Consider the following 23928-nt stretch of genomic DNA (forward strand, 5'->3'; position numbering starts at 1 on the left):
TTCCGTGTTACAGGTATATACGGCTGGCCCGCGCGAGGGGGCGGCATTTGCCGTGCCTGAGGCGTTACACCTAATGTGCTACATACTATATTCAAAGAGGAAGCATGGAGCTTTTAATTTGAAATTGCTTCAGCAGCCGACACTTAATGCTATAAGTTTGACACATCAGACTCTTAAGAATGTCTTCCTCCTATTTGCTCTTCACACTTATGGTGCAAAAAAAAAAAAAAAAAAAAAAAAAAGAATACCTCAGAGTGAAACAACGTAAAACAGGCACATGAAAAGGAAATAGGCAGAACAAACACCCGTGCTCAACCCAATTTCGAAAAAAGCAGGCAATGGAGATTATTTCCCACAATTCTTTGCTCCGACACAGCAGACCCGATGCGCACGTGACCACCGCCCTCTGCTGCAAGACGCTTGCGGCCACACCTCTTTGCGGTAGTCTTTGGAACATAAGTCAAAAAACTCGAGAGGGGAGCGCAACTCGCCGGTGGCTGGCTGAATCACACTAACAGGTGATTGGGAGTCATTTTCTATCTGACAATCAACTCTGGGCCGCAGCTGCGCCTCCCGTCACAGAGACGGAGCCGCGTGTGTCAGAGGGAAGGGGAAGGGGGGGGGGGGGAGGGGGGATGAGATCAGACCATTTTTTATGGATTGAGGTTTTTTGGAGGATTTCTACTGTTGGTGTTGCACAAATTTAGGGAAATGCCAAATATTTTTGGAGTAATCCCACTGATGAGTTCTAAGATTTAGTCTTTAATGTTTTATAAGACCTAAACATATTAATCACAATAAGTTTTATTTTTTAGATCTAATCCCTCTGATATGCTTGACAAAGACACACACAGGACGTCACACATTAAGAAATTATTGCTAAAAATGAAGCAGGAGTCCAGCTCTAAAAAAATAATGCTCTAAAAAATGATGAAAGAGCAAAAAAATGGAATTATTTGATATAATTTCTTATTAACATTTCCAGGCTTTCTTTGCTTTTTGTCCTGCAGCATGTTCATATTTGTATAATTTTGACAGAATATATTTATATGGAGAACAAAATATTACAACTTATTTAAGGTTTAACTTGTGTTCCTGTTTTTATTCATATTTATGTTCAAAAAGTTCAGTTTAAAAGGTTTAAAAGTTTAGCTTTAGTGTGTTCAGTAAATGTTTATCTTCTTCGGCCCAAAACCTTAAGCGTGTTTTTAACTTAGGCCCCTGTGTGACTGAGTTTGACCCCCCTGTAATACGAGTCTAGAAAATTCATGCATTTTTTGTGTAAAATGGCTAAATAGAAGATAGGGAACACAACAGGATGTTGTCAAATTTTGTATGTGTGTGTGTGGGGGGGGGGGGGGGGGCGCTGGTGGGGTTACTCGCCCAGGGAGTAAGTTAGTGTAGAACCGCCACTGCATTCACTTGTACATTTAGTTTTAAAAATATTGTCGCGGACTGACTTGGACTGGGTGGCTGTTGGGTCGCGTTAAAAGTTCCGGAGTTCATTGAACGTATCAAGCAGAGATCTGATTGGCCCTCAGTTCTGTCGCTCAGCCTGTTGTTAGTTAATTTGGACTAATGGGGTTCAGCTATGGGCCGAATAAGGGAAATGGGAGGGCTGGAGCGGGAGCAGGAGAATATAAAGTTGGGAGAAGCGCTCTCGTCTCGGCGGGAGAGATCCAGGAGTTGCTGAATTAATTTTACGGCGTTTGTTGTGGTCTGCAATAACAAGAACAAAGAACCTTAAAAGAGGTTAAGTCTCCGTGCCTCAGTGTGGGAAAGGGACACTACATTATTGTATGGCTCTTTCAAAATTACAATTAAAAATATGTGGCGTTTATGGCTCTCTCGGCCAAAAAGGTTCCCGACCCCTGCACTAGACAGTGCTCTGAACCTTTGTTCTTCAATGATTTGTGATCTTCACTGGTGTCCATGGATTACATGAAGACCTTTATCCACCTTTGTCATGGTAGGGAGAACATGTCAATGTAAGGGTGGGGTCATCTAAGATAGCACAAGGGTTATTAGGAAAAATTATGACTCAGATCAAACAGACTTTTTTTTAATTATCTTTATTGAAAACATACAGAATCATAATACAAAATTGTGTCAACTTTAAAATACACAGATAAAAAAATTACAATTAAATGTAACAATTAAAATTAAACAAAATGTGCCAGGGGAACATAGAGGGAAAATCAACAACAACAAAACATTTGTTTTGTAAAAACAAGAGCAGTCAAAGCAGCAAGTTACTATTCTATTCTACTATTCTATTCAAAAAAGTTCCAAGGTGTCAAGAGTTCTTACAACTTTGGGGTTAGAAGATGATTTTTTTTTTTTTTTTAGTATGTCGGTTCAACTCAATCATAAAAAGTTTGAATAAGAGCTCGCAAAGAAGCAATGATGCCATCTACTGGAGGAAATGGGGAAAACATTTTTGCTAGAAACAAATAACTACATAATCCAAAATGTTGCATGATGCAACAATAAAACATGAAGAACTGCAGGTTTTCCAACTGAAATTCATACATTTATACTGTGAAAAAAATATTTTTATTTTGTTGATTTTTTTTTTTAATTGACAAATTGATAAGTGAAATACTAAAATGGTATTAAAAGATTGTCACTAAATGAATTACAATTTAGCAATAAAGCTGCAACTACTGCCCTCCTCTGTTTTAATCTTGTTTCAGAGATTTTAATAACATTTCATGGTTAATTTGTGATTTCATGATTTAACTGTTTTTAACTGTAGCTTTCATCTGTTTGCTTTTATTTTGTCTCGAAAGCACCTCATATTGCCTTAAATAACAGTTGTTCTCTACAAGTGAACCTGCCAGACGTAAAGCTATGGAACCTAACGTTCTGGTCGCATCCAACAACTGCCTGAATCAGAAAATCTGCTCCTTGAATTCAGATTCACCTCTTACCTGTAAAACCACTGCAAAGCCCCGAATAGCTGCACCATCAAAGATGTTTCCTTACAGAACAAGAAGTGATGGATTCAAGCTTGACTGACACTAAAAACAGCAGCAGAGTTGGTAAAAGAGCACAAATTATAGAGAATGTAATCCATTTGAGGAAAGTGTCCAATGAGAGCCACTTGGAGATGATTTATGCTCCTTCCAGGGCTGGTTTGTGGAAAGATTCTGACTTTAAAGGTTGTGGTGTTTTTGGATAATATTTTTTTTAGAAGTTGTGCTTCATCTGACACCAACTTTGTTTTCCTTGAAGTAAAAACTAAGTTTGATTAATCAAACTCATTCTGGTTTCCTTTTTTTTAATTAAAAAAGAAGAAAAGAGTAGAACTCTGTTGATAGTGGTTGTTAAAGTACCTGCAAAAACAGAGCCAAAGCTTTGACCCCCTATGGGTCCCATACTGCTGTGGTTTAAGTTCAAAGTGGCTGAATCCAAGTTATGGAGGAGGGAGGAAACTGCACCCCACGTTGTTTGCATGCCTTTATGTAGCTCTGCAGTCGACAAACCCACCCGATGAGAAGTCACATCTAAATAGGAAGATGAGACAGAAGTTATTGGATAAAGAAAGACGAACAAGTGTCACTAATTAGTGTCCATTAAAGTGACGGTATTGAAAAAAAGTTAAACATGCAAGTTAATAGAAAATCCCTTTAGCATGTTGAAAACGGTAAATCAAAAGGAAAGGAACATGTCCAAAGCTCAAAGAGAGCAGAAATTCAACAAAAATATTGGGGGGAAATGAAAATCACAAAATTTGTCAAATCGTAGGTTGTGTTGCCATCCCATAATATTTTCAAAACTTCCTGTGGATATCCCTGACAAGTGTATGTTGGTTTCATTAGTGAATTGTAACATTTTTTTCTCCGAAATTCATTGTTTAGCTGGGTCAGCAGATTACCACGCCCACAATTTCTAACACTGTCATGTCATTGGTTGTATTTTTGCTTCAGCTTGAGCCAGAGAATTGATGGAAAGCCTTTTTACGACATTCCAATGAAAAATGTGTGAGCATAATTATCAAAAATGTTCCACAGTAGCTTGCCTGAAGAAGAGCGGTCTTGATCCCACTGTACTGAATAATTACAGACCTATCTCTAATCTGCCATTTTTAGGAAAAGTCCTTGAAAAAGTTGTCTACCAACAGTTCACTGACTTTCTCTTATTAAACACTTCATTTGATGTTTTCCAGTCAGGTTTTAGACCCCATCATAGCACAGAAACTGCTCTTATCAAGGTAACCAACGACATCCGCCTGAACACTGATGATGGCAAAGTCTCTGTCTTAATCCTGCTAGACCTGAGTGCTGCCTTTGATACTGTTAATCATGGGATCCTTTTGCACAGACTCCAAGACTGGGTTGGCATCTCTGGATCTGCCCTAAGTTGGCTCAAGTCTTATCTAGAAGACAGGAAATATTTTGTTGAAATTGGGAGTTGTGTCTCAGACTACATGGGCTTGAATTGTGGTGTGCCCCAGGGATCGATCCTGGGACCCCTTCTGTTCAACCTCTACATGCTGCCACTAGGGCAGTTAATACGCAGTAATAACATATCTTATCACAACTATGCAGATGATACTCAGATCTATGTGCCATATGAACCATCTCGTACTCTGAGGACCTCAGGGACCGGCCTCCTGTTGATTCCCAGAGTCAGAACTAAACAAGGGGAATCAGCGTTTCAATATTCTGCAGCTAAAATCTGGAACAGCCTCCCTGAAGTCGTAAGACAGGCCTCTTATGTGTTCATGTTCAAATCTAGACTTAAAACATTTCTGTTTAGCCGTGTATATGACTGAAAGGTCCTATCTGCACTTTTCTTTCCTTTCTTTATTTTTAAATCAATTTTCAATCTTTTTCTTTTCTTTTAATGTAAATTTTACTTTGATTATTTCTATGATGTATTGGGATTTTAATGCATTTTTCTGTTTTGTGAAGCACCTTGAATTACTTTGTGTAAGAATTGTACTATACAAATAAAATTGCATTGCCTTGCCTTGCCTAATCCCCGAGAAGTTGCGAAAAAATCGATAAAAAACCCTAGGACAAGTTTTCGTTTGTAGCTTTTTTTTTGAGAACTCAAGTTGACGGCCTTTCCCAAGGTCAAAGGTCAGTAAAATTTCTGTGGTCGTTGCAGACTTAAGCTGGCGGCATGTGTGTCAGATTTCGTGAAAATCACACATACTAAAATGTTGTTTTCCCATACTGTCAAAAAACACGAAAATCACGAAAGTCCAAGCTTTGCCACAAAATGGCCACCAAGCCGTAGGTCGTTAGCCATCCCATAATAACTTTTAAACTTCCTTTGGATATCCCTGACATGTGTTTTGGTTCATTTACTGTATTTTGATTTATTTTTTTTGCTCGGTAATTGATTTTTGGTCCATTCATTTGTTTCACTCGCTCGCTGTGATGTCATCGTATTCGGAGTGGGGATGTTGTTCACTTTGCCGAAAATTCATTTTAGCCGTGTCCCAGGTGTGTGCAAATTTTGGTGACTTTTTTGGTGACCTGTGTGGCAGGGGTCAAATTTTTGCTCAAAGGCGCAGAAATATTTCCAACTGCGAAAACAATATGGTCTTTGCAGTCAGTGACTGCCGCGCCAGTATGAGGGTAAAAATGTGTCAAAAAGAACGCACTTGTAGATTTGATTTGAGAACTTGTAATATAGAATCTGAATACTTGTGCATGAAAAATCTAAGTATTCAGATTCTATATTACAAGTTCTCAAATCAAATCTACAAGTGCGTTCTTTTTGACACATTTTTACCTTCATACGCCAGGCCGCAATAACATTTCAAAAAGTTCCCTTTAAACGAGAAGGAAATATCTGTAATTCCCGGTGTCTCCACTGAACGGTGCTGGTAAACTCTCAAAAGAAAGAAACACGTCTTGTAGTTCTGCCAAAAACTCTAATCATGTTTTAACCTACCAGATCTCCTCTGCCGTAGTGTGAATCAGCCGTTAAAAACAGAAATGTTGGATGTTTTTGTTTCAAAGCAGTTTGACAAAATCATTAAAGCTAGAAATGTTGATCTTTATTGTTGAATTGAGAAAAGCGAAATGCTGCTTCAGGAATGTCAAGTGAAACTTTTGCTCTCATATCTGTAAATTTATTTAGTCAATGTAGAAGTGAATTTCTGCTGTGGAGGAGACCTGCTGTTCCTCTGATATCTTTTAGTTTGGTTTTTTTGTGCACAGCTGGGCAGATTCTGGCATTAAAAAAAACTGTGATCGCTGCTGGTTCTCCATTCAGAAAAGAAATCCTCACCTCTTTCTTAATCCTGAAACTGGTTTCAACACAACATGACCCATTTCCTGTAAATTGAAAGAGTGAGAAAACAGAGAGAGATCTGGATTCTGTGCCAGCATGCTACTCCAAACAATTTGACATCCTCCAAACAAATGTGGATTGTGTGTTACTTACAGAAACCCAAAATCCTAATTATTATGGCGTATACTTACATTTTTAGAAGACCCGAAGTGCTTTACAGTCACAGTCCCAGTCACTCATAGACACTCATTCACACACTGATGGCGGCTCTGCTGCTGAACACTGGCACCAAACTATAACGATAAGGAGCAACGTGGGGTTCTTTTCCAAGGAAACGTGGACACATGGATGGCCAAGGCAGGAACCAAACTTTCAGTGTTACAGTCAGAGGTTGACCACTCTACCTCTGCACCACGACCGCCTCATTCTTTAGGACCTAAGAACCTCATATAAAAGGTTGAACTAGTCCTGTTTTTTCCCCCAAAATTTGGTTGGGAAAAAAGCTCTTTCCTTTAAAAAGGTGATAAGTCACAGGTGTTTGGTCAATGGCGTGTACTTTGTTCTACTTTTCTCTCTTGATTAAGACTCAAAGCCATTTACAGTTAAAGTACCATTCGTCCATTCACACATTGGTGCTCCCATGTATGGTGCCAAATTGTAACCACAAGGAGCAATGTGGGGTTCAGTGTCTTGCTTAAAGACACTTCAACACATGGGCAGCCAAGACCACTGTCAAGCACGGTGGTGGAGGAGTCATGACACGTGATTGTTCAGTAGCCAAATCAGATTTTATCTTAAGCACTATGAAGAATTATAAAAGATGAAAAAACCATAAAGGTTTTACAAAATTAATGAAAAATAATAAGTCTGTAAAAATGTGATTAAAATAAATGAATAAGATAATAGAGATCCTCATTTAACCCGTGTGCTATCCTATGGGGTCAAGATGACCATTGGCGTGTCATCCTTACCATTACAAAGGTGAATGAAGATGGACACCAGTGAAGATCACAAATCATTGTAGAAAAAAGGTTCAGCGCACTGTCTAGTGGGTCTAGATGACCCAACTCCCAATGTTAAAGTGCCTAGAACAGCACAAGGGTTACTATGTCCTAAAAGCAGAATAAAAACTGAGATCAAGAGAGGCCTCAAAATCAGAAGAAGCTTGTCTGATGTGGAGCAGCAGATTCTTCCCAAATTTTGGAACTGTAGTTTGGGTTCAGTTGGGAACAGCAGATCGGCGTTTTACCTCTGAGGTAAAAAGGTACTAAACCACATAAAGACTATAAGAGCCACTACGATCCTCTTAGGACTCTGCCCACAACCTCTGACCTGTTGGCAGGACTGTTGACCAACCCCACCCCCACTTCCCAATGTCCATCTGTTTGCACTCTCTCCCGCTAGCTTACACCTCCTCACACCCCCAACCTAACATTAGCGCTCCAACAAAAATGGTGGAGCTATCCAGCTGTACAGTTTTGAGGCAGAGGACGAGGAAAATCACCAGCTCAGTGGCCTTGAGATGGACTGAAGGTCACAAGTTCAAATCCAGGCCAAGTCATACCAAAGACCCAATGCCACCCTGCTTGACACTCATCAGGGGGTTGGATTGGGGGTTTAAACCACCAAATGGTTCCAGAGCGCGGCTGTGTCTGCAGCTCACCGCTCCCCCACGGGATGGGTCAAATACAGAGAACACATTTCACACAGCTAATGGGACTTTAACTCTACATGAATGTAGTCAGCTATATATAAGTGGATGCATCAGAATGGAGCGGAGCCTCACACCTACAAGCTTTTTCAAACTGCATTTTTTTTGTCTTTGATTTGAATGAAGAAATAATCAAAACCGCAATTTTAAGCCTAATTTTCTTAATATAAGCACGCTTTTCATCAGACTGGGTCTTTAAAAGCAAATAGAAGAATCTCAAAAATGAATCTTCTGAAATAATCACCTCTGGCTTAATGAAGCTAAAACCACGGGTTGGCCCAGATATCCTTGTTTTGTCTGAACACTTTTTTGGAGAAACTAATGTTTGCTGGTTCAACTTGTACAAAAGCCTTAACGCAATGATCCTAATTTATTTCATTACCTTAAGATACGTCTAAGAAAAGACTACAAATAAGTTATACTGAAGCCCATCTTTGCAGTTCATCTGCAAAACATAAAATAAAAACACAACTCGGTCAGAAAATAAAATGTATTCTATTCATGATATTCATGAAGTGAGTTTGTACAAAGATACGGATGCAGAACAATAAAATACTGCTTTGACAGCAGAGCAGAGAAGAATGAAGAGACGAATCACATCAAGTGATTAACAGGCATTCCATATGTATACAAAGCAGTATAAAACAAAGTACAATAATGAAGTCCAAACCTTAGAGTGTAAACATTCGGAATATGTGCTTTCTATGACGCCAGCGTCACCTGGAATCGGATCAACCGGTAAACTGCCACGGTCCAGGCAGAGTAACTCCAAAAACAAACAAACAAAAAAAAAAACTCGGTCCTTCGCTTTGTGTTTGTGTTGCACCAGAACAACCCACAACCTTTTCTTCAGCTCCAAACGTGGGACAGCGGCAGAGCGCCACAGTCTGCTCGAGTGTAACAGAGCTCCGAGTGGCTTTTAGTGTGCTTCCTCTGCTGCTTTTTTTCCTCTTTCTTTTGGTCCCTTTGATGGTTGAAGTAACAACCAGGCACAGCAAGTGTTAACGTCAACCTGATGAGTGATTCCAGCCTCCTCCTGGGCAGAGCCAGCTCCTGCAGCAGTACTGAGAAAAACCCTCCAAGTTCAGGTCTTTGGGCAAAAATGTCCAGCTCAAGTGCATTATCAGAATAGTTTGGTTTTTGTGGCCTCAAAGGCTTGAGTTCCTGGTGTCCCAGGTTTCAGTTGGTCTCCTCGGACAGCTGCTCCAGCAGGGGGTTGGCCTCGCTTTCCGGCGTTTTCACGCTGTCCGTCCTCACGATGCAGGTGGGCCGGTGGAGGTTGAGCATCACCATCAGCTGCTGCTTCTCCAGACGGAGCTCCTCGATTTGGGCCTTCAGCTCCGAATTCACCATCTCCAGGCGCTCCGATTCCTGCACAAAGACGGACGAGGCAAAGCTTTGAGATTTTCTTGAAAAAATGTGCAGGTCAGCAGATGTCTGCTGCTGCTGCTTCCATGCTCCTCAGCGTGCTGAGTCATGAACTCACCCTTTGAAGGAAGTCGGTGCGTTCCTTCTTTTTGTTTCGACATCGCGCTGCCGCTACTTTGTTTTTTTCTCGTCTTCGTTTCCTTCTTTCTTCATCTTCATCCATCTGTGAAGGCCACATTTGTTCAACATTAAAACCTTTCACAGAAAAAAAACACACTTCGAGTGAACAAATGTTCTTCACCAACTTTTACTGTTTTGTTCTTGTGACATTTTTCTAATGATGGAGGGACAAATATATGAAGAGAATCAAGCTAAAATTGCACTTCTGAGTTTTCAAATCGTTGTAAATCAGGAGCAGACAAAAAAATGCTGTTTGCAAAAGCTTGCAGGTGTGACGTAGAACCTACAACGGCAAGCCACAAGCTCCTTCACCGTTTAGATAATGTTCTGTAGGGGTTGTGAGGGGCTGTAAGCTAGTGGGAGAGGGATGGATGACTGGAAATGGAGGCAAGTTTACTCCACACCAACAGTCCCGCCCACAACTCAGAGGTGAATTTCGAACTACTCCTAAAAAACGACTCCAGTTTATTGATTTTGGCTAAAAAATAGCATTATAATAAATATAAAACCCTTTTACAATAGATAAAAAGATGAGCAGAGTGGGTCTTTAACAAAAACAGGAGTCATCATTTTTTCAAAGCTAACACTGATGCAACAAAAAAGGTAATAAATGTGGCATTTAAAGAGAAATTCTGGAATTATCTTAGCTCAAATGTTTCCATAAACTTGAAGTTATCATTTTGCTAAAGTATCTGGAGCAGATTAAGTGGGTTCTTGTATTTTTTTCTCCCCATTGCAGGTGAAATTCAAGCATATATTTCTCTAACTGCACATATGTTGAATAGCACTCCTTGTGACCAACGCGGAAAATTGTTACTAGATTATTTATCTGCACAACCATAAGGGTTACAATCCAGCACAGTCTGTTAAACACCAGATGGCATGTGCAAGGGTGCAGAAAAAGACTCACTGACTTTCTATACTAAGGATAATAATATGCCAACAGGTGACAGATGTGCATTAAAACCTATGCGGATAAAGCTTTAGAAGTGTTTGAACATTTAATCTTAACTGCTGGCTTTATTATGATAAAGGGGTTCACACAATAAAAGCCTGACTATAATCATGTGTAACCAGTGACCCTAAATGACCCACGTTTTGTCTATATTTGAGTTATGGGGAAATTCTTGTGTTAAATCTGTTTGTTTTATTGGGCATCTCTAACTCATCATTGCATTTTTTTGGAGAATCATCACAAATATGTTACACGTATGTAAACGTAAAGCATGACTGCATTATTTTTTAACTGTAAGTACAGAAGATGCAGTAATGTGATAAATCCGTAACAGTTTGCTAATTTACACCCTTCTAAAGTCTTAGAAAGAACTGATTGACAATCATTTTATTGAAAAATGTTTGTTTTTTTTGGAAAGACTTTCCGAAAAAACCTTCAGAAGCTAAAAAAAATCCATTTCTTAGAGGAGCTGGTGGATTTTTCCCCGACTCCTCCACCTCTTCCTCACCTCCGTCTTGATGCCGAGCGGCCTCTTCCCCAGCCTCCCCAGAAAGTGTAGCGGGGACAGCATGGTTCCCAGCTGGTGGAAGTCTGCCAGCTTCAGCTGATCGGTGAGCGTGGTGGCTGAGATGCCCGCCAGAGTGCCCAGGCTGGGTAGGGGAACCGCCGCCAGCGAAGGGTCAGGGATTTGTCCCGGCATCATGTCCGACCCGGCCGCCACAGCCAATCTGAAGAAAAGGAGACCAAAAGAGGAAGAGTGAGTGCCGTGCTGACGGTGAAGATTCATTTTTGTGAAAAATCAAAGACTCAACATCTTCATCCAAAGAGGTTTTTTTTCCCATAATCAAGGCAAACTTTTCCAAAAAATAATTGCAATTTCCTGTTTTAACTGGTGACGTATTTGAAAGTTTCTTTTTCAGTCAGAAGCTGAAAAGAAAACAAACTGTTCTGTGCAAAAAAGAAAGCAGAGAATTGTTCCTCATAAACATCACATAGTTGTTTCTGATTCTTTAAGTCCTGGGTTTCTGTCTCTGTTTCTAGCATCAAACCCTCGCGCATTCAGGCCCCGTTATCAACAGGTCTTGGGGGATCCCCAAGAATCTGTGCTTAAATAAAGACAATCATTAAGGGACGGGAGGAAGGGAGGGAGGCTCCACCTAATGATATAAGTCGCTCAGATTGGTTAATGATTTTCAGCTTGATGATTGACCTGAGAATTGAACAAACAAACACCTCCATTTACCTACTATTTTCTTAATTTTTTTTTTAATTGTCTTGTCCAACAGCTTAGCAAACAAATATGAGCTGAAGGCCTCTTGTGTTGGACAGATTTTAGTGTTAAAATAAGAATCTTCTGACACACGAGGTGTTTATTTGTATAAACCTCTCTTGTATTTAAGGCAAAACTTTATTTATATTTTTTATATTTGTATTCATTTCTTTTTGGACCGAACAGAGAAAAGAGAAGAAGAGATTTTAGAGATGGGAGATATTTACCTACCGGTACTTTTAAACAGATAAGTACTGCTCTTAACAGATAGAAATGAAGCCAACAAACGAATTCAGGCTACCGAAAAGTACTATTATTATATATTTAGGCCAAAGGAGAATTTCGGAGTGATGAGTGGGGATGGCTGCAGAGAAGTTCCCAGAGCGGGAAACACAACAGCTTTCAGTCTAAAAGCACGGCTGGTTTCAGAGAGAAATATTATTGCTTAAACCTACAAAAAAAAATAAAAAAAGAATGGATGAGAGGTCAGTTTGAGGCTGGTCTGTGCATAGGATGACGTTATTAGAGCTGTGCTCATGGTTAAAAAGATTCAGTGATTATTAGAAGAAAAAGTGAATGCAAGTTCTGATATAAGTTCACAGAATGTCACCCTTTTGACCTCAAAAATCAGTTTTTAGCACTTCTTCAAACCCGCAGCAGCTTCCAAACTGCAAGAAACAACCAAAGAGTTTTATGAAGAGAAGTAAACTTCCACAATAAAAGTTCAGAAACGCTCATCTAGCTTTCTCAAAGCTTTATAGGTTCACTGCCCATTGTTTCGTGGAATAAAGCTACAAAAGAAAAACCTTTGCCTCAATAAAACTTTGAATGGAATTGAATTTTTAAAATCAAGTACAAAAAAGGAATTGAACATGGACAAATGTTAACAATTAATTATTGAGAGTGGAACTATGAAAATAAATGATAAAATATTCTAAAGATTGTTTCAGTTTAGTTTAATTTTAGCAGCTTTTTAAAGCCATTTATCACCAGTTTTCCTGTAGAAAGTTTTTTTCTAAACCTGATTTAGATGAACTCTGAAGAGAACACATGGATGGGAAACCCTTCTTCTTAAATGCATTTGAATAAAAATCTCTTTTTGAATCTATGATTTAAGCTTTTGATTCAAAACACACTATTTTAACTGAAGGAAAAACCTTTATTTTCTTAAAAGTCATGTTCCACAATCAAAGAAATTCAGAGGAGCTAAAATTATTTTCTTCACATAATCCATATTTTAAAAAATCTGGATTTTCCTTGAGTTGTTTTGGCCCCAGGGCCTATAATCTTGTTAGAATTGCCGCTGCAAACATCCCTGTTTTTCATCGATTTAGGCTGATTTTGAGGGCTTAACCGCAACGACACAATCAAGGAGAAATGAGCAGATAAGGAGAAGGAAAGAAAGGGAGAAGCCAGAGAGTTGAGCTCTAATGACTGCAAGGCCAAGGCTTGGAAAACTTCTGACGTCCAAATAAAAAGCAAATGTTACGGAAACTTGAACTGACCCAGGAGGAGCAGAAAGAGTCTTTGTGGCTTTCATGGCAAAGAAGAAAACGTCAAGAAGGAGACGTTTCAGCTTTGAAATGATGCAGAGCTGCTACACTCCTGCAACAACAGACGCGATACGTCGAAGGTGAACGTGATATCAGCGCAACGTAGCACACTAAAAGCTGCAGCGCTCTTGCCCGCTGCTGAACCTGTGCAGTCGGGACAAAGCTGCCCTCATATGGAGCCAACAAAGGCTTGTATTGTGAGGTTCTGCAGACACAGCTGACTGTGCTGCTGACGGCTGAAGCTTTCTCTTCTTTCGCTGCTGCTTTGGGTCAAAACGACTGCATTTTACAAAGAATGTTTTAAAAGAAAAGCCACTTGAATGTACCCCACCCTACTGATGGGCAGAGCGTTTTAGCAGATGGTGGTGGAAGCTGTTGGGTCAAATCAATAACAGCAAGTGTTTAAAAAGAGGCTTCTAACTGTAAAATTCTTTTAAAGTTCATCTTTTCCTGGTCTTTTTTGCCTCCCCCTCCCAGTTTGCATCATTTCTCTCTCCACTTCCAAGGAAAAGTGTGTGGAGCCAGTGTCCCATGATGCATTTTATTACTTCAGTCCTGGCGGCCCCTCCCTCCCCGCCGTGCTCTCATGTATGCTCCCATTTACACGGCTTGGCAGCGAGCTGCTGTTTTTGCTGGAGGGGAAAGGGAACAGGACAGGTCTGGTGAAATATTTAAATGCAGATTTCTGCAGGGATAAATCTGGTGGAACACGGTGGCTCTTTCTAGTTCAAAGCAATAATAATAATAATAATAATAATACATTTTTCGAATGATAAAAGATTTAAAATATAGGCTCCGATGCTATTATGTCACATGCAGCTCACTGTTAACACGCTCTGTGGTGGGAAGCTTCTGTTCTTGTTAAAACTTGTTGAAACTTGCGGTTTCAACATTTGCCTCTGTGCTGTCTGGGTAAAAAAAACAAGGAATCCTTCAATTTGTCTAAGATAACCCAGCGCGATGCCTGAATGAGACGGTTGTGACGAGTCCATAAAAGCCTGGCTTTGGACGTTAAAAGTGGAAATTTGCTCCAGCCCGCCACACAAGTGTGCGTAAATCCCCCTCGCAAACCTGACACCCATTCAGAGCTGCAGACATGAAACCCTTCAGAGCAGTGTGAGGGGAATGTTTGCTGAAGCATCGCAGGCTTTAATTATACCCACAAGGGTGATTCAAAGTGAAAATGGCATCTAGCAAAAAGAGGAATTTCTGTCTTTTTTTTTTTCCCCCATTCAGCAGCGGCCTGCAGACAGAGATTAGCGGTCAGGGCGCGATGATGCAACGGCGTTTTGTGCAGCAGAGGCCATCAGTTTTGGTTCGCTGGTTCTCCTCGCTCACATGCTTTATCTGTCCTGCGCTTCACCAAAACATCCCGTTTCTGAATTGGCTGTGCAGAGGAATTCAGCCTGTTAGCAGCAGCTCGACTGGAGGCCCCATTATCCTCCATGGGGGGGGGGGGGGGGGGGGGGGGGGGCACATGTTTTCAAAGGCAATTCATTACCTTTTGGCTTTTTGAGGGAGTCCGCAATATTCTCCGCACTCATTTTTGGTGTTATTTTATCCCTTCTGGAAACAGTTGGGCGTTTGTGCTGCCAGACTCCACAAACTTCAACTCAGCATTAAAGGCATTACGGGAAAAGGGAAGTCCCATTTTGTATTAATAAGGCTTTGCAGGGGCCACACGTGCACACCAGCGTCCCGCAGAAACCCTGCACGGCTCCAGCTTATACACAAACGCTGAAAGTGAGCGATTGAGGAGGAGGAGGGCTGCGGCCAAAGCACACTCTCTCCATCTCTAACCGAGGCCTCAGCAATCATCACCATCACCACTTCACTCCAAGCCAGGCAGCAGTCTTTCGCAATACTCCGGGGAAACCAGGGAATTTGGCACCGACTCTCCTGTAGCGGACAGGATCATCCAAACATGCAGCACCAACACTCCTTACAAGCCCCAGGTTCTAGTTTTTATAAGGGGGTTGTCATCTTTAATCGGGTAAAAGTGCGTGGGACAGGAAGTGATTATTAAAACAGAACATTTCATTTCAGCTTTCATTTTTGACGACTCGTCTCAGATGGGAGGAACTTGTAAAAATTCCTCTTGTTAAAAGAAGTTCTTGAAGCAAATCCACAAACTAAAAAAGCAAAAAAAAAAAAAGAAAAAACACTGCACAGCTTCATTGAGGGTTAACTAAGAAAAAAAAAAGAAAAACTCAAGATAGAGGAGTCCCTGACAAATGCTTCTACTTCTGCTGCTTTTCCAGACTAATCCAAACACTAAGCACCTGCAGGTTTGCAGCGAGCTTTCACACATGTGATGGTTGGCAGGGCTCCTGCTCCGCCAGCTTCGTGCCCCTCACTCAGTCACACGTTCAGCATCCGGGTGGTCCCGCTTGAATGAATGTGAAGTTACCGTTCCCCCTCCGTGTTGCAAGTGAAGATTACTTTGCACAGCAGCATCTTAAATCCTCCAAATTACAAAACGCCAACAAAAGCCCTTTTTTTTTTTAACGTATGGAGTCTGTTTGGGAGAGAAAATCTGAAGCAAGCGGTGTGCAATCGCGATGTTGGCCAAGCGTGGCCAGAATATGACTTTTAATGCGGCCTGCTGAAGCAATCAGCAGCGTTATGTAACCGCGGCCTGTCAGTTCAGCGCCGTTTCAGACTTTGTCCTCTGATGTTTCCTCATCAAGAACATGCAGCGCAGAAGAGATGGAACCGGCAGCCTGACAGCATGTTCCTGCTAACAGATATATGGATGGATGGATGGATGGATGGATGGATGATAGAGGGGTGAACAGAGAGGATCCATGAACAAATCTTCCACTTTTGACCTGATGAAATGTATGGATGTTTTGGAGCAGAGAAAGCTGTCTTCTGTGCTTCCCCTCCTTTTGCAAACCATGTGGAAAGACTTATAGTGCGATTCTGATAATGTGATCCCAGCTGCAATTGATGCTTCCCTCCCAAGCATTCATATTAGTGCAATTGAGCTGTTGCATAGTTGGCTCCTGCGGCACGTCTGCAGCCTGTGCAGCTTGCTGGGGCGGCACCTTGGCAGGTCTCCTTCTCCAGAGACACACTGGAAGGCATTTCTACTTAAAATAAACCCTGCGCGCCCACGTCCAGCCTCGGAGCAGGGTCGGCCCGCGTCACCTGTCGGCTCGCCAGCCTCTTCCCATTAATCTGCCGCAGAGTTCCACTGAGTCACACAGACACAAAGAAGCACGAGAAAAAAAAAAGCACACAAATAGCGGATACCCTACTTGGTACGTCTTTACTAAAGCAGCTGAAGGGCGTTGAGGAAAACTTTTTAAGCTAAAGAAGCCAAATCTGCCCAGAGTTTCCAAATCCATGAGTGGCTTTAACGTTTGAGGTCATAAAGACAAAAGCTACAAAGCATGGATGCACAGCTACCATCAGTGAAAGTACCTCAGAGGAATGTCATATTCTTATTTCTGAACAGAAAGGGGAAAACAAATCATTTCTGGAGTCACTTCAAAGGAAAGTGTGACTAAAAAACACAACCCAGTTCATCACATATGCAGCACAAAATCCCAATTATCAGGAAATCTGAGCTCATCAGCTGAGCTCTCAACATAATTCACATTGATAACTTTCTACCAAAAAGTGCAGCAAAAATTGAGAGAAAAGCATCAAACTTACTCAGAGAAACGTTGTCAGTCGCTCTCTGACAATGACGAATTTTGTTTCAGTGCTGCAAACAAAAGGAAATTTGTTAGCAATCTTGTTTGGGGACAGAAGCTATTGTTTAGTTGTTTAGTATGATTTGGTTTCTCCAAGTGGATTAGAGCCTAAAAAAAACATGGAATCCTTAAAAGAGCTTTGAGTCATGGCGAATGTTTTGCAATCAAAACACCATAAAGACACATAAATGATGCTAAATTGATTAAAAATGACATTAGAGACACAATGAGGTTCAATATTTTCCTAAAAAACAGCTTAAATGAGAAAAAATAAAATATAAAAGTTTGAAAAATTTGCAAAACATTTTAAAATAAATAAAAATATTTGAAAAAAATAAAAGTATACATTTTTATGAATCAAGGAAATTAAAAGACAAATGACAAGCTACACAAACAACCAGGTAACTAATGTAAATTAAAATATTTTGTTGCCCTCAACTATGAAAAAAGTTGACATTTTAAATGTGAATAATAGCAAGTTAAACAAGATAAAACAGCTTTAAAATGTTCCTATTGTTTCAGGTCAGCGACTCTGCAAAGGTTTTAGCTCCCCTTGCAAATGAATCCTTGTAGTTGTAATAACCCATTTCTTATAATAATTTTAGTCATTTTGAAATTATTGTTAGTGTTCATTTTAGGACTGATTATTCTATTATGACCAGAATCTCTGATTTTTAATAATAGCCTATACAAGTTTAAGGTGTACTCTAGTGAGAAACACTAAAATCATACATAATTAAAGAATAAAGTTGAAAAATATAGATATACCTATTAAGCAAAATAAATAACATGATCTTAATTCAGTTCAATTAAGTCAAAGCCTACTTAATTAATCTGTAATTGGAAATTAAGAACCAGAAACATTATTTCTAAGACACGAATACCATTATTTAATGTTTTCTCTCTCTGTCATTATGGCACTGCTGACATTCCATACCTCTCACTCGCAGCAGTGAGCCGGCTGTTAATGCAGGAGCATAAAAAAACTTTTAAACTATTTTAGATTACTCCCAATCTTTGAGAAAGCCAGCTTTAAAGGTTATGTTTGTTTTGATTTCAACCTCTAGAAATGTCGCATGTTAATCCGTTAGAAACCAAACTCTATGTTAAATCGCAACGTGGTGGTAAAGTGCAAAAAAAAGGGGGGGGGGGGGGGGGACCGTGCAAAGCCGAGCCGAGCCGACGGATCCGGAGAGAAGCGGACGGAATGTCCAAACGCAGCCTTACCTGCCGGGCGTCCAGGATCCACAGAGACGGGAGCGGCACGGGGCTGCGGACGGGCGGCGGTCGGTTCTGGGACTGAGCAGAGGCAGTTGCATCAGCCCTGGTTATATGAGCCGGAGGCGCAGGAATGCGGAACTGAGGTCCCAGACGTAAGCATGGATGAAAACGCGGAGAGGAGGCGCAGCTTTGTTTGCTCCACGCATGGCAACAAGAAAACACCGAGAGAGAAAGACGGGAAAGTTTCTGCCCCAGAGCCTTAAATTCAGTTAGGGATGTAAACACCATGGAGGCGATTATCATCTAACTACAGACTGAGCGTGTCTGATAGTAACAAGCTATTTATAACCCCTAGACCTGTGTAGGTTATGAAATGAACACACATACGTACAAAAACAAACAAACAAAAAAACATCATTATGAAATTATGAACTAATTAAAAATAAAACACAGAAAGGTATTTTTAATTCTCGTTTTTATTAAATTCAACCTGGTCTATTTTGGAAGATACATTTTCTCTAATGAAATAAAGTTAATCAAAAAAGGAAAAAAAAACTTAACACATTAAATTAATTACAAACAAAAAAGGCCATTACAATTACAGGTATTCCATAAATTCAAAAAATTAAAATCCAAGAGATGATTAAAAAAAAATAAAACAAGACAAACTTATAACAACATACTCAGCCTACTAGCAACTAATTGTTATTTTTATTGAAATGTAATTCAAACATCTTATTAATAAGTTACGTACACTATGGAACTTATAGTGGATGGTAAAAATAATAATAATAAAAAATCTAATTTTTTAGGATAGCAAAATTAATACAATATAGTTTTTTTCATTTATTCATTCATTTATTCATTCATTCATGCATTCATGTATTCATTCATTCATGCATTCGTTCATTCATCTTCTAAATCCTTTTTGTCCCTTTCGGGGTCACTGGGCTGCCAAGCCTATCCTGCCCACTAGTGGGCAAAGGCAGGGGACATCCTGGACAGGTCGCCAGTCTGTCGCAGGGCCACAATAACACACTCATGCACACTCACATTCACACCTAGGGACAGTTTAGAGTAACCAATATAGTATTAATCTAAGCAGGGGAATGGTATTATGAAAAAACTTTCCCTCTGCGGAGAAACATGTATAATGGATGTAATGACAATTGTAATTATTCCCCCAAACTTCATTACAGTAGGTGAGGTAGGAGGAGCAATACGTTAAATATTCTCTGATTACTAGCTAGCCTTGCAATAAGCCAGTCCAAAGAGGAATGTTTTAAGCCTAACTTTGAATGTAGAAACTGTGTTGGCTTCTCTTATTCTTATTCCATAAAACAGGGGGTTGGTGTCTAAAGCCTACTTTTACAGTTGGAGGTAGTTGATCATAACCTAGAGACTGGAAAATCCATTGGTATCACAACAACTGATTTGGCCTTAGGAGGCTAAATCAACCTAATACATTACCGTATATTACCACAGCAGGTCATTCAACTTAATTAGATGTTACATGCTACTACATGTTTAGAGGGTGAGCTCAAATATTAGCTTGGGTCTTAAGAGGTTAAATACTTTTTTCTTACAGTTCATGTTAAAAAAGAGTCTTCCCCACACAGCAACATAAAACATTGGTGTACCACAGGGCTCTGTAATGGGTTCAGTCTTGTTTTGTTGTTAACATTACACATTAGCAGAGTCCACTGTGAAGATTTCTGAAGCGATGCTGATAATGCTTGGCTATGTGCATCTATTTAACTAGGAAATAATATTTTTTTTAGCAATTTACAGAATTCTTTTCCAAAAATCAGATGAGACAAATGTCTTAATATTTGGACTTGAGTGTTTCACGGTAAAAGTGAAAACTACTTTGTTGGACATTTGATTAAGCTGATATTAAACAGAAAAGTGAAAATAATGAGAATGTATTTGACCCATCTAGACCAAAATCATTTTTGAAATGGTTCCATCATTCTGTTGTTTCCATTTAGGATGACCTCTGTGACCGCACACGTCACAAGATGTTTCTTTGAAAATACCTGAAATTCGGCTAAATGCATGAGCAGGATGTGATGCAACAAGCTCAGGCGTTAATGGCGTCAGATTCATCTTATCAAAATCAAATATTTGCATGTGTATCCATGGGGGAGAAGGGTCTTTTTAATACATGTATAACCAGTCTTGACCAGATTTTTGGAACAGAACACATTCATGCTGGGGCGTTAAAGGGCTAAACCCCTATTTCAGACTTTAAAGAAGATTAAGAGTGTTTCTTTTCTTATGAGAGTATCACATTTATATTTCTTAAGACATCTTAGACATCTTAATCTTTAGTCTTTAGTGGTGGATCAAAAGCATAAACTGGAAAACTGCCTTTTTGAGTCCTAAACTTCCTGTTGTGTTTTTCATAAAACTTTCAGCTGTTGTGAAGTCACAGGCTACTTTATGTTTCCAAATCAAAAAAAAGAACAACCCTCTCTCAATTTCCTCACTCAAATGACTTCCTGATGCTTTCCCTGAGCGCAGTCTGTTACAAATACATAATAAACTGAGATGAAAAAGATAAAACTGTATTTTGATTTCACTTTCTTATTGTTTTTTGTTTGTGCAAATGCATGTTTTGCCATGCCTGTGGATAGTTTTTTGATATATAATTAAGATTACTAATTTTGTGATATTCTCTTTGCATTAGATTAATTTAAATAACCATGGATCGAGCAGCACTATCTGTGCTTGACCTACACCACCCAAACCTTTCCATAAAGGCTCCATATCCAGAGGCTTGCAAAAATACCCCACTCTGTTCCTTTTTTTTTGTTTTTTTTGGGGTTCTAATTTGGTTCTTCTGTGATTTATGTCTCAAGTCTGAGAGGAGGTCGAGACGGGCCGTGCGTCACAGACACTCATAATACAGATGACAAATTTTAGGGGGGGGGGGGGGGGGGGGGGCAACTGGAAGTAACAAAGCAGAACTGAGGTGGCAGAGAAAGAGGTTTCACGAGGCAAGAGGGTCCTGGAGACATGCGGGCCAGACAAGACCCAGGTTTTCCCTTTGTTGGTTTATTCGTCCACGCAGGGAGTCAGGGAGCACATGGGCCTCTCATTTCACACCTGCACCAATAAAAAATGTGAGATTGCAATACAAATATTGGGACCACTCTGTGACTGTGTTTTGATTTGAATTTATCATGTTGTCAAACTTTTGGTTAGTGCTACCAGTGGTTTGAGTCCTATTTATCCGCTACCAGTTTGCTAATGTAAGTGGACAGTCCTCTCATTGCACTCGTGTTAGATATGGGGTCCCACAGGGCTCATTTTTAAGACCCATCCTGTTTATGATTTACACGCTACCCTTAGGAAACATAATCAGGAAACACAGCATTAATTTTCTATGTATTTATCCATTAAACCTGACCAGAATGTCTATGTCACAAAATGCAGGACTGCTTGTGGTTCCGAGAATTAGTAAAAGTACGGTTGGAGGTAGAGCGTTTAGCCACCAAGCCCCTGTCTTATGGAATAAACTCCCAGCTCATGTGAGAGAGGCCGACACAGTTTCCACATTCAAAGTTAGACTGAAAACATTCCTCTTTGGACAGGCTTATTGTCAGACTAGCTAGTATTCAAAGATTATTTAACTTACTGTTAACATGTTTGAATTAAACTTAACAATAACAATTAGTTGTTACTAGGCTGCTAGAAGTTAGAAGCTGGGGGAAGTTTAGTGCACTTGATCATTTATTTGTCATTCAGTTCTCCATGCCTCTGTTTGGTGCAGTGCAATTCATGTATTGTCCCTCTTTCCCACTCCCCTCCAAGGGAACGGAAGCTAATTATTCTCTAAGAGTTCTGGTACCTATCTGTCTGGGGGAGGATCCCTCCTTCATGTGGACGTCCCTAAGGTTTCTTCCGTTTTTTTTTTAATCTGTTTTTCCTTACTGAGAAGGAGGGTCTAAGGGGAGGGATGTCCAGTTTAGCCTAGTCTGTGTAGTTTAGTTTAGCCATTACCTATGACTTCATGTTCTTTATGATTTCATCTCCATTATACAATTATCGGTGTGAAGCCCATTGAGACAACTATTGTAATATTGGGCTACAGAAATAAAACTGAATTAAATTGCTTTGAAATTATTAAAAAATAAATCTGGTTTTGTTTCTTATAATTTTGTGCATTAAACAAAAATGGTGCATAATTTTCCAAGATGCAGCAAAAGCCACAGTTCACATTATGCTGGGAATTAAAGGAATTACAGTTTTGAAAATTTTTTGAATCACTAAAATCAAGGCCCTGTTTGCCAGTACCCATGACTGTTATTCTATGGAGCCCATAAAATCTCAATTTACATTTATTTGTCCAATGCTTCCAGGATACGCATGAGTCCAAAACAAAAAATTACAGAATTACTTTTTGGGCTTTCTTCTAAAGAATATGTTTTAAAAGGTTTTATGGACCCTTTCAACAAAATGTAAATAACATGAAAAGGGGATTTATTTGCATAATTTCATTCAGAAAAATGAAAAATTAATAGAATATAAATTCAGGTCCAACTGTTTAATGGATTTAAATATTTATTTGTTTTTGGGTTTTTTTAATCGGGGTTATATCTAAAGACAAAGATTCAGATCACATCAATCAATATATTTTATATATATATATATATTTTCAAAATGTTATCTCCATCTCCAATAGTCTGAACAGAGGTCAGGTCCTGCTGGAAGATAAAATCTGCATCTCCATCCAGATTTCCAGCAGAAAGGATCATGAAGTCCTCTAGAACATTCTGGTAGACTGTTGGAGTGATTATGGATTGCAGAAAGCAGAGTTTACCAACACCAGCGCTGAACATTGCACCCAAATCATGACCGACTGGAGATTTCACTCTGGACCTCCAGCAGCTTGGGTTCTGCACCTCACCAACCGTCCTCCAAACATGGACCTTGATTCGTAAATTCAAATCACATTTTACTTCCATCAGAAAACAGGAGCTTAAACCACTGACCAACATTTTTTAAAACTGTTCTCCACCTCATTCCACTCTTTCTGGAGGTCTGCAGGTTCTTGAATCTTGTCCTTTTGATGATCTGCTGAAGTTCACAGTCATCTCTTCTGCTGCTGCATCTTTTCCTGCCACAGTTTGTTCTTCCATTAGACTTGCCCTTGATCTGATTGGACACAGCGCTCTGGGAACAGACAGCCTCCTTAGCTACAAACATTTGAGGTTTATCCAGACTATGGAGGGAATCAATGATGGTCTTCTGGATAGCTGTCAAGTCTGAAGTCTTCCCCATTAAGAACCAAATTGAACCAATTTAATGACATGTGGGGAACCTGTCCAGATGATTTAAGTTTAGTAGATGATTAGATTATTTTCCTAAGTTATTAACCTTTTGAAAAAAAAATTGCAAAATTGTTTACATTAACATTTTACCAATAGCAGCAGCAACGTAAAGCAATAACACAATCGAATGTATGCTCGCATATTTCTGTTTGCATTTTAGATTTTAAAATGGTTGGTAATGTTTTTAAAAAAAATAAAGAAATGCTTAGTAGTTTATTTAAAACAATTTCATTTGTCACCATTTCTTAAAATGGACATATTCTGTCATTTATTCTTCAGAAATTGTCATGATCTTCCTGGGTTTGTTTGCTTTTCTGGTTTTGCTTTTGTTTGATTTCTCTTGCTCGGATCTGGTTGGCTTCTTTCTGCTTC

General features: G+C 39.7%; 1 protein-coding gene across 2 annotated transcripts; it reads right to left on the reverse strand.

The window, feature by feature from the left end:
- Positions 1 to 8441: 8441 nt before the first annotated feature.
- On the reverse strand, positions 8442 to 18437 carry jdp2b (Jun dimerization protein 2b). 2 transcript variants are annotated; one of them, XM_004083765.5, is made up of 5 exons: positions 18224 to 18437; positions 16956 to 17007; positions 10978 to 11197; positions 9453 to 9557; positions 8442 to 9337 (listed from the first exon to the last, which is right to left on the reverse strand). In XM_004083765.5, exons 3-5 carry the CDS (start codon positions 11170 to 11172, stop codon positions 9146 to 9148), a joined length of 492 nt encoding a protein of 163 aa, XP_004083813.1. In that variant the 5' UTR covers positions 11173 to 11197; positions 16956 to 17007; positions 18224 to 18437; the 3' UTR covers positions 8442 to 9145. The 2 variants fall into 2 exon arrangements, with proteins under 2 accessions (XP_004083813.1, XP_020570302.1); XM_020714643.2 differs by lacking the exons at positions 16956 to 17007; positions 18224 to 18437 and adding an exon at positions 11282 to 11607.
- Positions 18438 to 23928: the final 5491 nt, after the last annotated feature.

The sequence above is a fragment of the Oryzias latipes genome, chromosome 24, assembly GCF_053564925.1.
Source record: "Oryzias latipes strain Hd-rR chromosome 24, Olatipes_Hd-rR_3.1".
Taxonomy (NCBI): domain Eukaryota; kingdom Metazoa; phylum Chordata; class Actinopteri; order Beloniformes; family Adrianichthyidae; genus Oryzias; species Oryzias latipes.

Bases quoted from the DNA above. Each gene is read 5' to 3' on its own strand.
- jdp2b (XM_020714643.2), bottom strand. The intron at 9,558-10,977 runs GTGAGGAAGAGG...TGGCCTTCACAG, and splicing joins CGCTCGGCATCAAGACGGAG to ATGGATGAAGATGAAGAAAG. The intron at 9,338-9,452 runs GTGAGTTCATGA...GTCTTTGTGCAG, and splicing joins GCACCGACTTCCTTCAAAGG to GAATCGGAGCGCCTGGAGAT.